This window comes from Oncorhynchus keta, unplaced genomic scaffold, assembly GCF_023373465.1.
Source record: "Oncorhynchus keta strain PuntledgeMale-10-30-2019 unplaced genomic scaffold, Oket_V2 Un_contig_4355_pilon_pilon, whole genome shotgun sequence".
In the NCBI taxonomy this organism is placed as follows: domain Eukaryota; kingdom Metazoa; phylum Chordata; class Actinopteri; order Salmoniformes; family Salmonidae; genus Oncorhynchus; species Oncorhynchus keta.
Window position 1 is genome coordinate 102,008 of NW_026287726.1, and position 15,542 is coordinate 117,549.

Consider the following 15,542-nt stretch of genomic DNA (forward strand, 5'->3'; position numbering starts at 1 on the left):
TTGTTCTGCAATGATCCATAATGGTGTTGTTCTGCAATGATCCATAATGGTGTTGTTCTGCAATGATCCATAATGGTGTTGTTCTGCAATGATCCATAATGGTGTTGTTCTGCAATGATCCATAATGGTGTTGTTCTACAATGATCCATAATGGTGTTGTTCTACAATGATCCATAATGGTGTTGTTCTGTAATGATCCATAATGGTGTTGTTCTGCAATGATCCATAATGGTGGTGTTCTGTAATGATCCATAATGGTGTTGTTCTGCAATGATCCATAATGGTGTTGTTCTGCAATGATCCATAATGGTGTTGTTCTGCAATGATCCATAATGGTGTTGTTCTGCAATGATCCATAATGGTGTTGTTCTACAATGATCCATAAATAATGATCCATAATGGTGTTGTTCTGCAATGATCCATAATGGTGTTGTTCTGCAATGATCCATAATGGTGTTGTTCTACAATGATCCATAATGGTGTTGTTCTGTAATGATCCACAATGGTGTTGTTCTGCAATGATCCATAATGGTGTTATTCTACATGGTGTTGTTATACAATGATCCATAATGGTGTTGTTCTGCAATGATCCATAATGGTGTTGTTCTGCAATGATCCATAATGGTGTTGTTCTGCAATGATTCATAATGGTGTTGTTCTGCAATGATCCATAATGGTGTTGTTCTGTAATGATCCATAATGGTGTTGTTCTGCAATGATCCATAATGGTGTTGTTCTGCAATGATCCATAATGGTGTTATAATGATCCATAATGGTGTTGTTCTGCAATGATCCATAATGGTGTTGTTCTGCAATGATCCATAATGGTGTTATTATACAATGATCCATAATGGTGTTATTCTGTAATGATCCATAATGGTGTTGTTCTACAGTGATCCATAATGGTGTTGTTCTACAGTGATCCATAATGGTGTTGTTCTACAGTGATCCATAATGGTGTTGTTATGCATGTGCACTTGGGCTGTGTCTCAATAGTCTCTAATATTTTCTTCCTCTGCTTGTCTACATGTATAAGGGAGTACGACCAACTTAGCGTCCTTCCTGTATGGCTCTGCTCTCACCTATCCTGTGTTCCAGATGATATGTGAAGGGGACTAGACAAGGAGAGGGGATGAAGACGGCCCCCTTGGCCTTGTTTTTTTAATACTTAACCAATGCATCCTTCCCTCCTTCAGGACTCAGTGAGGGGCTGTCCCAAGGAGATCCCTCACAACGAGAAGCTGCTGTCACTCAAATATGAGGTAAATCCTTTGGTCTCCAGAGGTCTTGGACCTGGTCTGAAGGGTGATCAATGTAGCTAATCAACGTTTTATACATGAGACTTAACACAATGTTTATCAAATATGAGGTAAATCCTTGGGTCTCCAGAGGTCTTGGACCTGGTCTGAAGGGTGATCAACGTAGCTAATCAACGTTTTATACATGAGACTTAACACAATGTTTATCATATTAATTGTTGTCCCCGGGTCTGTCATAACAAATGATTTCCAAAAACAACGAGCGCTATATTTACATTAAATGTGTTTTTTTGTTTAGTTGGTGTACTTTTATCAAGAGTCCAAAGTCCTCCCAGGGTCACCACGTCTCTATGAGCAGTATAGATGGTGTAAAAGTGTGTGTGTGTGTTTCAGAGTCTGGACTATGACAACAGTGAGAATCAGCTGTTTCTGGAGGAGGAGAGACGGATGAGCTTCTTGTAAGTGTCCACACAGGTCTGTCAGGCAACAGAATTTTTTCAGACAATGAAACAAGGAGCAGACAGACAGACATATTTACATTAAATGGCAGTTGTTTAGTTGGTGTATGAGACAGACAGACAGAGTCCAGTCCTCCCAGGGTCAGACAACAGTCAGACTAGACATTGATGCCCCCATCTCCCCTCTCGTCCATGATAGATTGTTTCAGATTGACTATGACAGAGTGAGAATGATCCTGTGGTGTTCAGAGTCTGACAGACTGACATTGATGACACTGAGACCATGATGCCCCCCCATCTTCCCCTCTCGTCCTCAGACAGACAGACAGACAGACATTAATGAGTTACAGACAATTTACATGATCCAAATGTGCCCCCATCTCTTTGTCCTCAGACAGATCCATTGATGACTTCCACAGACAGACAGGCAGAGTCCTAGAGGACAGACAGGCAGACTGTCCTCTCGTCCTCAGACAGACAGCAGATGCCCCCCCATTTTCTCTCCCCAGAGGACAGACATTGATGCAGACAGACAGACAGACATTGATGCCCCCCCATCTCTCTCCCCTCAGTCTCAGACAGACAGAGAGACAGACAGACAGACAGACGGAGAGACGGAGAGACGGAGAGACAGGACAGACATTGATGCCCCCCCATCTCTCCCCTCTCGTCCTCAGACAGACAGACAGACATTGATGCCCCCCCATCTCTCCCCTCTTTCAGACAGACAGACAGAATGATGCCCCCATCTCTCCCCTCTCGTCCTGGAGACATTATGAGACAGACAGACAGACAGAATTGATGCTGTTTCTGGAGGACAGAGACAGACATAGATGGAGAGACAGTAGACATTAATGCCCCCCCCCATCTCTCCCCTCTGTCCTCAGACAGACAGACAGACAGACAGACAGACACTATCCACAGACAGGACAGACAGACCTGGTCTGACAGACAGGACATTGGTCCTCAGACAGACAGGACGATGCCCCCCCCCATCTTCCCTCTCGTCCTCAGACAGACAGACAGACATTGATGCCATCATCTCTCCCCTCTCGTCCTCAGACAGACAGACAGACATTGATGCCCCCCCATCTCCCCTCTCGTCCCCTCTGGACAGACAGACAGACATTGATGACAGACAGACAGACAGACATTAATGCCCCCATCCCCCCCATCTCTCATCTCCCCTCTCGTCCTCAGACAGACAGACAGACATTGATGCCCCATTAATGCCCCCCCATCTCTCGGACAGACAGACAGACAGACATTGATGCCCCCCCCATCTCCCCTCTCGTCCTCAGACAGACAGACAGACAGATATCCTCAGACAGACAGAGACATCTCTCCCCTCAGTCCTCAGACAGACAGACAGACATTGATGCCCCCCCCCATCTCTCCCCTCCGTCCTCAGACAGACAGACAGACATTGAGCCCCCAGACAGACAGACAGACATTGACATCTCTCCCCTCTCGTCCTCAGACAGACAGACAGACATTGATGCCCCCATCTCTCCCCTCCGTCCTCAGACAGACAGACAGACATTGATGCCCCCCCATCTCTCCCCTCTCAGACCAGACAGACAGACAGACAGACAGACAGACAGACCCATCTCTCCCCTCTCGTCCTCAGACAGACAGAGACAGACAGACAGACATTAATGCCCCCCCATCTCTCCCCTCTCGTCCTCAGACAGACAGGCAGACAGAGTCCTCAGACAGACAGAGACAGACAGTCCTCAGACAGACAGACAGACATTGATGCCCCCCCCATCTCTCCCCTCTCGTCCTCAGACAGACAGACAGACAGCCCCCATCTCTCCAGTCCTCAGACAGACAGACAGACATTAATGCCCCCCCCCATCTCTCCCCTCTCGTCCTCAGACAGACAGACAGACAGATCAGACAGACAGACAGACCCCCCATCAGACAGACAGACATTGATGCCCCCATCTCTCTCCCTCAGTCCTCAGACAGACAGACAGACATTGATGCCCCCCCCCCATCTCTCCCCTCTCGTCCTCAGACAGACAGACCCCCCCATCTCTCCCCTCTCGTCCTCAGGGGTTCAAGTGTTTGGAGATCAGTCGTTGGGTGATCTGTGGTCTGATTGGCTTCCTGACTGGACTCATAGCCTGTTGCATAGATATCGCCGTGGAGAACCTGGCTGGGGTCAAGTACTACGTTGTCAAACAGAGTATCCTTCCGCTCACTGACCCACATCACAGAACGGTCATATCCTTCCACATCACAGAACTGTCATATCCTTCCACATCACAGAACTGTCATATCCTTCCACATCACAGAACTGTCATATCCTTCCACATCACAGAACTGTCATATCCTTCCACATCACAGAACTGTCTTATCCTTCCACATCACAGAACTGTCATATCCTTCCACATCACAGAACTGTCATATCCTTCCACATCACAGAACTGTCATATCCTTCCACATCACAGAACTGTCATATCCTTCCACATCACAGAACTGTCTTATCCTTCCACATCACAGAACTGTCATATCCTTCCACATCACAGAACTGTCATATCCTTCACAGAACTGTCTTACCCACATCACAGAACTGTCATATCCTTCCACATCACAGAACTGTCATATCCTTCCACATCACAGAACTGTCTTATCCTTCCACATCACAGAACTGTCATATCCTTCCACATCACAGAACTGTCATATCCTTCCACATCACAGAACTGTCATATCCTTCCACATCACAGAACTGTCTTATCCTTCCACATCACAGAACTGTCATATCCTTCCACATCACAGAACTGTCATATCCTTCCACATCACAGAACTGTCTTATCCTTCCACATCACAGAACTGTCATATCCTTCCACATCACAGAACTGTCATATCCTTCCACACACTGACCCACATCACAGAACTGTCATATCCTTCCACATCACAGAACTGTCTTATCCTTCCACATCACAGAACTGTCATATCCTTCCACACACTGACCCACATCACAGAACTGTCATATCCTTCCACATCACAGAACTGTCATATCCTTCCGCACACTGACCCACAGTTCAGAAGGTGTTCTATACTCTGAACTGTCATGTTAAATATTGTCTGTGTAGAAAAAGATGGTGTTGTGATTGTGCATGTGCTACAGTGTTTGTCTGTGTACCACTGTTGTCCTGTCCTACAGTGTTTGTCTGTGTACCACTGTTGTCCCGTCCTACAGCGGTGGTCTGTGTTCCACTGTTGTCCCGTCGAAATCACAGTACATGTTGTATTTCTTTGGCCAATTCCGGGAGGGTAGTCTTCAGGCGGACAACTCTCCCAACAAATCAAGAGTTTGGGTAGACAGAGAGTTGAAAAAAATAATCCCCTCGGAAATATGACAGAAGCGAACACACAATGTGGAGATAGCTAAGCTAATTTTAGCCACTGCCAGCCAGCCAACACACAATGTGGAGGCAGATAGCTGGTGGTTGTAAGCTTGTCACGCTAACATCATATAAACTATGTAAACGACTCACTGCAAAATACACTAATCGAAAATATCCTCCGTGAGCTCCATCTAGCTAGATAACGGGTTTGTTTACAGCAGGGCTCTGGATGGATTTTCTGGCAGGCAACTTCACCCTTTTCTCTCTGCCAAACTGGCATTGGTCTAAGTACAGGTGTGTGTGCTGGAACATTGGTACATTGTGGGAGGCAACTCCTAGAGAGACCAGGCCCAGTTTAGAGTTGTCTTTGTTCAGCCATTGACATTTTGTCTCTAAATGTGTTTAGGAAAGTAAAAGTGTACCTCTGCCTTATCATGGATTCAGAGCTATCTATCTAATAGAACTCAAAGGGGTTTTTCTTTAATGGAAGCTTCTCTAATGTCAAACATGTAAAGTGTGGTGTACCGCAGGGCAGCTCTCTAGGTCCTCTGCTCTTTTATATTTTTTTTACCAATGACCTGCCACTGGCATTAAACAAAGCATTTGTCCACGTATGCTGATGATTCAACCATATACGTTAAGGTTTTCAGTGACTTCATGAGCTGTAGTTGCTGTAGTTGCTAGTTGTCGTGGCTGTTGAACAAGTTGAGGAGACTAAATGACTTGGTGTTACCTTAGAATGTAAACTGTCATGGTCAAAACCTATACTTTCAATCATTGTAAAGATGGTGAGAGGTCTGTCCCTAATAAAGAGATTCTCAGCTTTTTTTTGACTCCACACTCCACGAAGCAAGTCCTATAGTCTCTAGTTTTATATTATCTTGATTATTGTCCAGTCATATGGTCAAGTCCTGTAGTCTCTAGTTTTATATTATCTTGATTATTGTCCAGTCATATGGTCAAGTCCTGTAGTCTCTAGTTTTATATTATCTTGATTATTGTCCAGTCATATGGTCAAGTCCTGTAGTCTCTAGTTTTATATTATCTTGATTATTGTCCAGTCATGTGGTCAAAGAAAGACCTGGTTATGCTGCAGCTGGCCCAGAACAGAGTGGCACATCTTGCTCTTCATTGTAATCAGAGAGCTGATATTAATACTATGCATACCCAGTCTGTCTTGGCTAAGAGTTGAGGAAAGACTGACTGTGTCACTTCCTGTTTTTATAAGAAACATTGTGTTGGAAATTCCAAATTTTTTTGCATAGTCAAGTTACACACAGCACTGACACACACACTTACCCCAACAGACATGCCACCAGGGGTCTTTTCACAGTCCGCAGGTCCAGAACAAATTCAAGGAAACATATAATATTGTACAGGGCCATGCGTGGAACTCCCATCTTATATATATCAAATATTCAGCAAACCTGGTCTCTAAAAACAAATGAAGCAACAGCTCACGGCACAACGCATCTCCCCCTTGTGACCTACTGGTTGTGTGGGTACTGACATGTGACCTACTGGTTGTGTGGGTACTGACATGTGACCTACTGGTTGTGTGGGTACTGACATGTGACCTACTGGTTGTGTGGGTACTGACATGTGACCTACTGGTTGTGTGTGGGTACTGACATGTGACCTACTGGTTGTGTGGGTACTGACATGTGACCTACTGGTTGTGTGGGTACTGACATGTGACCTACTGGTTGTGTGGGTACTGACATGTGACCTACTGGTTGTGTGGGTACTGACATGTGACCTACTGGTTGTGTGTAGGTACTGACATGCGACTTACTGTTTGTGTGGGTACTGACATGCGACTTACTGTTTGTGTGGGTACTGACATGTGACCTACTGGTTGTGTGGGTACTGACATGTGACCTACTGGTTGTGTGTGGGTACTGACATGTGACCTACTGGTTGTGTGTGGGTACTGACATGTGACCTACTGGTTGTTGTGGGTACTGACATGTGACCTACTCTGTGTGTGTGGGTACTGACATGTGACCTACTTGTTGTGTGTGGGTACTGACATGTGACCTACTTGTGTGTGGGTACTGACATGTGACCTACTGGTTGTGTGGGTACTGACATGTGACCTACTGGTTGTGTGGGTACTGACATGTGACCTACTGGTTGTGTGGGTACTGACATGTGACCTACTGGTTGTGTGGGTACTGACATGTGACCTGACTGTGACCTTCTGGTTGTGTGGGTACTGACATGTGACCTATGTGTGGGTACTGACATGTGACCTACTGGTTGTGTGGGTACTGACATGTGACCTACTGGTTGTGTGGGTACTGACATGTGACCTACTGGTTGTGACATGTGACCTTCTGGTTGGTACTGACATGTGACCTACTGGTTGTGTGGGTACTGACATGTGACCTACTGGTTGTGTAGGTACTGACATGTGACCTACTCTGTTGTGTGTAGGTACTGACATGTGACCTACTGGTTGTGTGGGTACTGACATGTGACCTACTGGTTGTGTAGGTACTGACATGTGACCTACTGGTTGTGTGGGTACTGACATGTGACCTACTGGTACTGACATGTGTGTTGTGTGGGTACTGACATGTGACCTACTGGTTGTGTGGGTACTGACATGTGACCTTCTGGTTGTGTGGGTACTGACATGTGACCTACTGGTTGTGTGGGTACTGACATGTGACCTACTGGTTGTGTGGGTACTGACATGTGACCTACTGGTTGTGTGGGTACTGACATGTGACCTACTGGTTGTGTGGGTACTGACATGTGACCTACTGGTTGTGTGGGTACTGACATGTGACCTACTGGTTGTGTGGGTACTGACATGTGACCTACTTGTTGTGTGGGTACTGACATGTGACCTACTGGTTGTGTGGGTACTGACATGTGACCTTCTGGTTGTGTGGGTACTGACATGTGACCTACTGGTTGTGTGGGTACTGACATGTGACCTTCTGGTTGTGTGGGTACTGACATGTGACCTACTGGTTGTGTGGGTACTGACATGTGACCTACTATTTACCTACTGGTTGTGTGGGTACTGACATGTGACCTACTGGTTGTGTGGGTACTGACATGTGACCTACTGGTTGTGTGGGTACTGACATGTGACCTACTGGTTGTGTGGGTACTGACATGTGACCTACTGGTTGTGTGGGTACTGACATGTGACCTACTGGTTGTGTGGGTACTGACATGTGACCTACTGGTTGTGTGTGTGGGTACTGACATGTGACCTACTGGTTGTGTGTGGGTACTGACATGTGACCTTCTGGTTGTGTGGGTACTGACATGTGACCTACTGGTTGTGTGGGTACTGACATGTGACCTACTGGTTGTGTGTGGGTACTGACATGTGACCTACTGGTTGTGTGTGTGGGTACTGACATGTGTGTTGTGTGGGTACTGACATGTGACCTACTGGTTGTGTGGGTACTGACATGTGACCTACTGGTTGTGTGGGTACTGACATGTGACCTACTGGTTGTGTGGGTACTGACATGTGACCTACTGGTTGTGTGGGTACTGACATGTGACCTACTGGTTGTGTGGGTACTGACATGTGACCTCTGGTTGTGTGGGTACATGACATGTGACCTGACTGGTGTGTTGTGTGGGTACTGACATGTGACCTACTGGTTGTGTGGGTACTGACATGTGACCTACTGGTTGTGTGGGTACTGACATGTGACCTACTGGTTGTGTGGGTACTGACATGTGACCTACTGGTTGTGTGGGTACTGACATGTGACCTACTGGTTGTGTGGGTACTGACATGTGACCTTCTGGTTGTGTGGGTACTGACATGTGACCTACTGGTTGTGTGGGTACTGACATGTGACCTACTGGTTGTGTGGGTACTGACATGTGACCTACTGGTTGTGTGGGTACTGACATGTGACCTACTGGTTGTGTGGGTACTGACATGTGACCTTCTGGTTGTGTGGGTACTGACATGTGACCTTCTGGTTGTGTGGGTACTGACATGTGACCTTCTGGTTGTGTGGGTACTGACATGTGACCTACTGGTTGTGTGGGTACTGACATGTGACCTACTTGTTGTGTGGGTACTGACATGTGACCTACTTGTTGTGTGGGTACTGACATGTGACCTACTGGTTGTGTGGGTACTGACATGTGACCTTCTGGTTGTGTGGGTACTGACATGTGACCTACTGGTTGTGTGGGTACTGACATGTGACCTACTGGTTGTGTGGGTACTGACATGTGACCTACTGGTTGTGTGGGTACTGACATGTGACCTACTGGTTGTGTGGGTACTGACATGTGACCTACTTGTTGTGTGGGTACTGACATGTGACCTACTTGTTGTGTGGGTACTGACATGTGACCTACTGGTTGTGTGGGTACTGACATGTGACCTACTGGTTGTGTGGGTACTGACATGTGACCTACTGGTTGTGTGGGTACTGACATGTGACCTACTGGTTGTGTGGGTACTGACATGTGACCTACTTGTTGTGTGGGTACTGACATGTGACCTACTGGTGTGACATGTGACCTTCTGGTTGTGTAGGTACTGACATGTGACCTTCTGGTTGTGTGGGTACTGACATGTGACCTACTGGTTGTGTGGGTACTGACATGTGACCTACTGGTTGTGTGGGTACTGACATGTGACCTTCTGGTTGTGTGGGTACTGACATGTGACCTACTGGTTGTGTGGGTACTGACATGTGACCTACTGGTTGTGTGGGTACTGACATGTGACCTACTGGTTGTGTGGGTACTGACATGTGACCTACTGGTTGTGTGGGTACTGACATGTGACCTTCTGGTTGTGTGGGTACTGACATGTGACCTACTGGTTGTGTGGGTACTGACATGTGACCTACTGGTTGTGTGGGTACTGACATGTGACCTACTGGTTGTGTGGGTACTGACATGTGACCTACTGGTTGTGTGGGTACTGACATGTGACCTACAGGTACTGACATGTGACCTTCTGGTTGTGTGGGTACTGACATGTGACCTACTGGTTGTGTGGGTACTGACATGTGACCTACTGGTTGTGTGGGTACTGACATGTGACCTACTGGTTGTGTGGGTACTGACATGTGACCTACTGGTTGTGTGGGTACTGACATGTGACCTACTGGTTGTGTGGGTACTGACATGTGACCTACTGGTTGTGTGGGTACTGACTGACACTGGTTGTGTGGGTACTGACATGTGACCTACTGGTTGTGTGGGTACTGACATGTGACCTACTGGTTGTGTAGGTACTGACATGTCTGTTACTGTTTGTGTGGGTACTGACATGTGACCTACTGGTTGTGTGGGTACTGACATGTGACCTACTGGTTGTGTGGGTACTGACATGTGACCTACTTGTTGTGTGGGTACTGACATGTGACCTACCGGTTGTGTGTAGGTACTGACATGCGACTTACTGTTTGTGTGGGTACTGACATGTGACCTACTGGTTGTGTGGGTACTGACATGTGACCTACTGGTTGTGTGGGTACTGACATGTGACCTACCGGTTGTGTGTAGGTACTGACATGCGACTTACTGTTTGTGTGGGTACTGACATGCGACTTACTGTTTGTGTGGGTACTGACATGTGACCTACTGGTTGTGTGGGTACTGACATGTGACCTACTGGTTGTGTGTGGATACTGTCATGTGACCTACTGGTTGTGTGTGTGGGTACTGACATGACCTAATGGATGTAATGGGTACCCAGTCTGTTGTCCCCATTGGCCTGGTGGGGTACTGACAGTAACACTGTCCCCTGGCCTGGTGGTGAACCACTGTGTTACTGACAGTGACACTCTGTTGGCCTGGTCTGGTGGGTACTAATATATCATGTGTAGCTGTCCCCATTGGCCTGGTCTAATGGGGATCCTAATATACAGTAACACTAGCTGGTTGGCCTGGTCTAATGATCCTAATATATCAAACCCAGTAACACTAGCTGTCCCCATTGGCCTGGTCTAATGGGGATCCTAATATATCAAACCCAGTAACACTAGCTGTCCCCATTGGCCTGGTCTAATGGGGATCCTAATATATCAAACCCAGTAACACAGTCTGTTGGCCTGGTCTGGGGACCTGATATCAAACCCAGTAACACTACTGTCTGTTGGCCTGGGTAATGAACCTGACATGTCAAACCCAGTCTGTTGTCCCCATTGGGGTGGGAACCATATATCAAACCCAGTAACACTAGCTGTCCCCATTGGCCTGGTCTAATGGGGATCCTAATATATCAAACCCAGTAACACTAGCTGTCCCCATTGGCCTGGTCTAATGGGGATCCTAATATATATTAAATCAAAACCTTATTGATCAGAATGCTGCCAATCATCCCCACTAATTTAAATATGTAGCCCTTCAGACAAAAGATCATGAAGCCATAGAGGTCCAGTGTCCTGCTCTGTGGTTGTCGGGGAGGGCTGGACCTTGCAGCGTGGTGGCGTGTGATTGGTTGTTTGTTACCTGTCCTTGACCCTCTGCCCCCTCCCAGACATGTGTTAGTTTACTGAGGTGGCCCTGGGGTGGGGTACTGAACTCACTGGTGGGCGCTGTGTGTGGGTACTTCTGTTGGTAAGGGTGGAGACGGGGAATGTGTGTGTGTGCGCGTCGAAGAGGAAGTGTGTGTGTGTGTGTACCTGACTACAGTCTGGTGGCCCTGTGTGGTGAACCACTGTGTTGTACAGTCTGTTGGCCCTGGGGTGGTGAAACTGTGTTGTGTCTGTTGGCCCTGGGGTGGTGAACCACTGTGTTGACTACAGGTGGGGCCCTCTGTGAACCTTGTGTTAATCTAGTCTTAACAAGCTATGTGAACCACTGTGTTAGACTACAGTCTGTTGGCCCTGGGGTGGTGAACCACTGTGTTAGACTACAGTCTGTTGGCCCTGGGGTGGTGAACCACTGTGTTAGACTACAGTCTGTTGGCCCTGGGGTGGTGAACCACCATGTTAGACTACAGTCTGTTGGCCCTGGGGTGGTGAACCACTGTGTTAGACTACAGTCTGTTGGCCCTGGGGTGGGAACCACTGTGACACCTGGGTGTGGTGAACCACTGTGTTAGACTACAGTCTGTTGGCCCTGGGGTGGTGAACCACTGTGTTGACTACAGTCTGTTGGCCCTGGGGTGGTGAACCACTGTGTTAGACTACAGTCTGTTGGCCCTGGGGTGGTGAACCACTGTGTTAGACTACAGTCTGTTGGCCCTGGGGTGGTGTGACTACAGTCTGTTGGCCCTGGGGTGGTGAACCACTGTGTTAGACTACAGTCTGAACAGTCTACAGTCTGTTGGCCCTGGGGTGGTGAACCACTGTGTTAGACTACAGTCTGTTGGCCCTGGGGTGGTGAACCACATGTTAGACTACAGTCTGTTGGCCCTGGGGTGGTGAACCACTGTGTTAGACTACAGTCTGTTGGCCCTGGGGTGGTGAACCACTGTGTTAGACTACAGTCTGTTGGCCCTGGGGTGGTGAACCACTGTGTTAGACTACAGTCTGAACCACTGTGTTAGACTACAGTCTGTTGGCCCTGGGGTGGTGAACCACTGTGTTAGACTACAGTCTGTTGGCCCTGGGGTGGTGAACCAACATGTTAGACTACAGTCTGTTGGCCCTGGGGTGGTGAACCACTGTGTTAGACTACAGTCTGTTGGCCCTGGGGTGGTGAACCACTGTGTTAGACTACAGTCTGTTGACCCTGGGGTGGTGAACCACTGTGTTAGACTACAGTCTGTTGGCCCTGGGGTGGTGAACCACTGTGTTAGACTACAGTCTGAACCACTGTGTTAGACTACAGTCTGTTGGCCCTGGGGTGGTGAACCACTGTGTTAGACTACAGTCTGTTGGCCCTGGGGTGGTGAACCACTGTGTTAGACTACAGTCTGTTGGCCCTGGGGTGGTGAACCACTGTGTTAGACTACAGTCTGTTGGCCCTGGGGTGGTGAACCACTGTGTTAGACTACAGTCTGTTGGCCCTGGGGTGGTGAACCACCATGTTAGACTACAGTCTGTTGGCCCTGGGGTGGTGAACCACTGTGTTAGACTACAGTCTGTTGGCCCTGGGGTGGTGAACCACCATGTTAGACTACAGTCTGTTGGCCCTGGGGTGGTGAACCACTGTGTTAGACTACAGTCTGTTGGCCCTGGGGTGGTGAACCACTGTGTTAGACTACAGTCTGTTGGCCCTGGGGTGGTGAACCACTGTGTTAGACTACAGTCTGTTGGCCCTGGGGTGGTGAACCACTGTGTTAGACTACAGTCTGTTGGCCCTGGGGTGGTGAACCACTGTGTTAGACTACAGTCTGTTGGCCCTGGGGTGGTGAACCACTGTGTTAGACTACAGTCTGTTGGCCCTGGGGTGGTGAACCACTGTGTTAGACTACAGTCTGTTGGCCCTGGGGTGGTGAACCACCATGTTAGACTACAGTCTGTTGGCCCTGGGGTGGTGAACCACTGTGTTAGACTACAGTCTGTTGGCCCTGGGGTGGTGAACCACTGTGTTAGACTACAGTCTGTTGGCCCTGGGGTGGTGAACCACTGTGTTAGACTACAGTCTGTTGGCCCTGGGGTGGTGAACCACTGTGTTAGACTACAGTCTGTTGGCCCTGGGGTGGTGAACCACTGTGTTAGACTACAGTCTGAACCACTGTGTTAGACTACAGTCTGTTGGCCCTGGGGTGGTGAACCACCATGTTAGACTACAGTCTGTTGGCCCTGGGGTGGTGAACCACCGTGTTAGACTACAGTCTGTTGGCCCTGGGGTGGTGAACCACTGTGTTAGACTACAGTCTGTTGGCCCTGGGGTGGTGAACCACTGTGTTAGACTACAGTCTGTTGGCCCTGGGGTGGTGAACCACTGTGTTAGACTACAGTCTGTTGGCCCTGGGGTGGTGAACCACTGTGTTAGACTACAGTCTGTTGGCCCTGGGGTGGTTTGAACCACTGTGTTAGACTACAGTCTGTTGGCCCTGGGGTGGTGAACCACTGTGTTAGACTACAGTCTGTTGGCCCTGGGGTGGTGAACCACTGTGTTAGACTACAGTCTGTTGGCCCTGGGGTGGTGAACCACTGTGTTAGACTACAGTGGCCCTGGGGTGGTGAACCACTGTGTTAGACTACAGTCTGTTGGCCCTGGGGTGGTGAACCACTGTGTTAGACTACAGTCTGTTGGCCCTGGGGTGGTGAACCACTGTGTTAGACTACAGTCTGTTGGCCCTGGGGTGGTGAACCACTGTGTTAGACTACAGTCTGTTGGCCCTGGGGTGGTGAACCACTGTGTTAGACTACAGTCTGTTGGCCCTGGGGTGGTGAACCACTGTGTTAGACTACAGTCTGTTGGCCCTGGGGTGGTGAACCACTGTGTTAGACTACAGTCTGAACCACTGTGTTAGACTACAGTCTGTTGGCCCTGGGGTGGTGAACCACCATGTTAGACTACAGTCTGTTGGCCCTGGGGTGGTGAACCACTGTGTTAGACTACAGTCTGTTGGCCCTGGGGTGGTGAACCACTGTGTTAGACTACAGTCTGTTGGCCCTGGGGTGGTGAACCACCGTGTTAGACTACAGTCTGTTGGCCCTGGGGTGGTGAACCACTGTGTTAGACTACAGTCTGTTGGCCCTGGGGTGGTGAACCACCATGTTAGACTACAGTCTGTTGGCCCTGGGGTGGTGAACCACTGTGTTAGACTACAGTCTGTTGGCCCTGGGGTGGTGAACCACTGTGTTAGACTACAGTCTGTTGGCCCTGGGGTGGTGAACCACTGTGTTAGACTACAGTCTGTTGGCCCTGGGGTGGTGAACCACTGTGTTAGACTACAGTCTGTTGGCCCTGGGGTGGTGAACCACTGTGTTAGACTACAGTCTGTTGGCCCTGGGGTGGTGAACCACTGTGTTAGACTACAGTCTGTTGGCCCTGGGGTGGTGAACCACTGTGTTAGACTACAGTCTGTTGGCCCTGGGGTGGTGAACCACTGTGTTAGACTACAGTCTGTTGGCCCTGGGGTGGTGAACCACTGTGTTAGACTACAGTCTGTTGGCCCTGGGGTGGTGAACCACTGTGTTAGACTACAGTCTGTTGGCCCTGGGGTGGTGAACCACTGTGTTAGACTACAGTCTGTTGGCCCTGGGGTGGTGAACCACTGTGTTAGACTACAGTCTGTTGGCCCTGGGGTGGTGAACCACTGTGTTAGACTACAGTCTGTTGGCCCTGGGGTGGTGAACCACTGTGTTAGACTACAGTCTGTTGGCCCTGGGGTGGTGAACCACTGTGTTAGACTACAGTCTGTTGGCCCTGGGGTGGTGAACCACTGTGTTAGACTACAGTCTGTTGGCCCTGGGGTGGTGAACCACTGTGTTAGACTACAGTCTGTTGGCCCTGGGGTGGTGAACCACTGTGTTAGACTACAGTCTGTTGGCCCTGGGGTGGTGAACCACTGTGTTAGACTACAGTCTGTTGGCCCTGGGGTGGTGAACCAC

At 48.8% G+C, this 15,542-nt stretch overlaps 1 protein-coding gene across 1 annotated transcript in view; it reads left to right on the forward strand.

Moving 5' to 3' along the window:
* The window catches only part of clcn7 (chloride channel 7), an 83,393-nt gene that overhangs the window by 22,307 nt on the left and 45,544 nt on the right, over positions 1-15,542 (forward strand). The window contains 4 exon segments of the mRNA XM_052509290.1: positions 1,197-1,262; positions 1,653-1,721; positions 3,779-3,946; positions 13,989-14,013. Of these exon segments, the coding sequence (XP_052365250.1) occupies positions 1,197-1,262; positions 1,653-1,721; positions 3,779-3,946; positions 13,989-14,013 (328 nt within the window).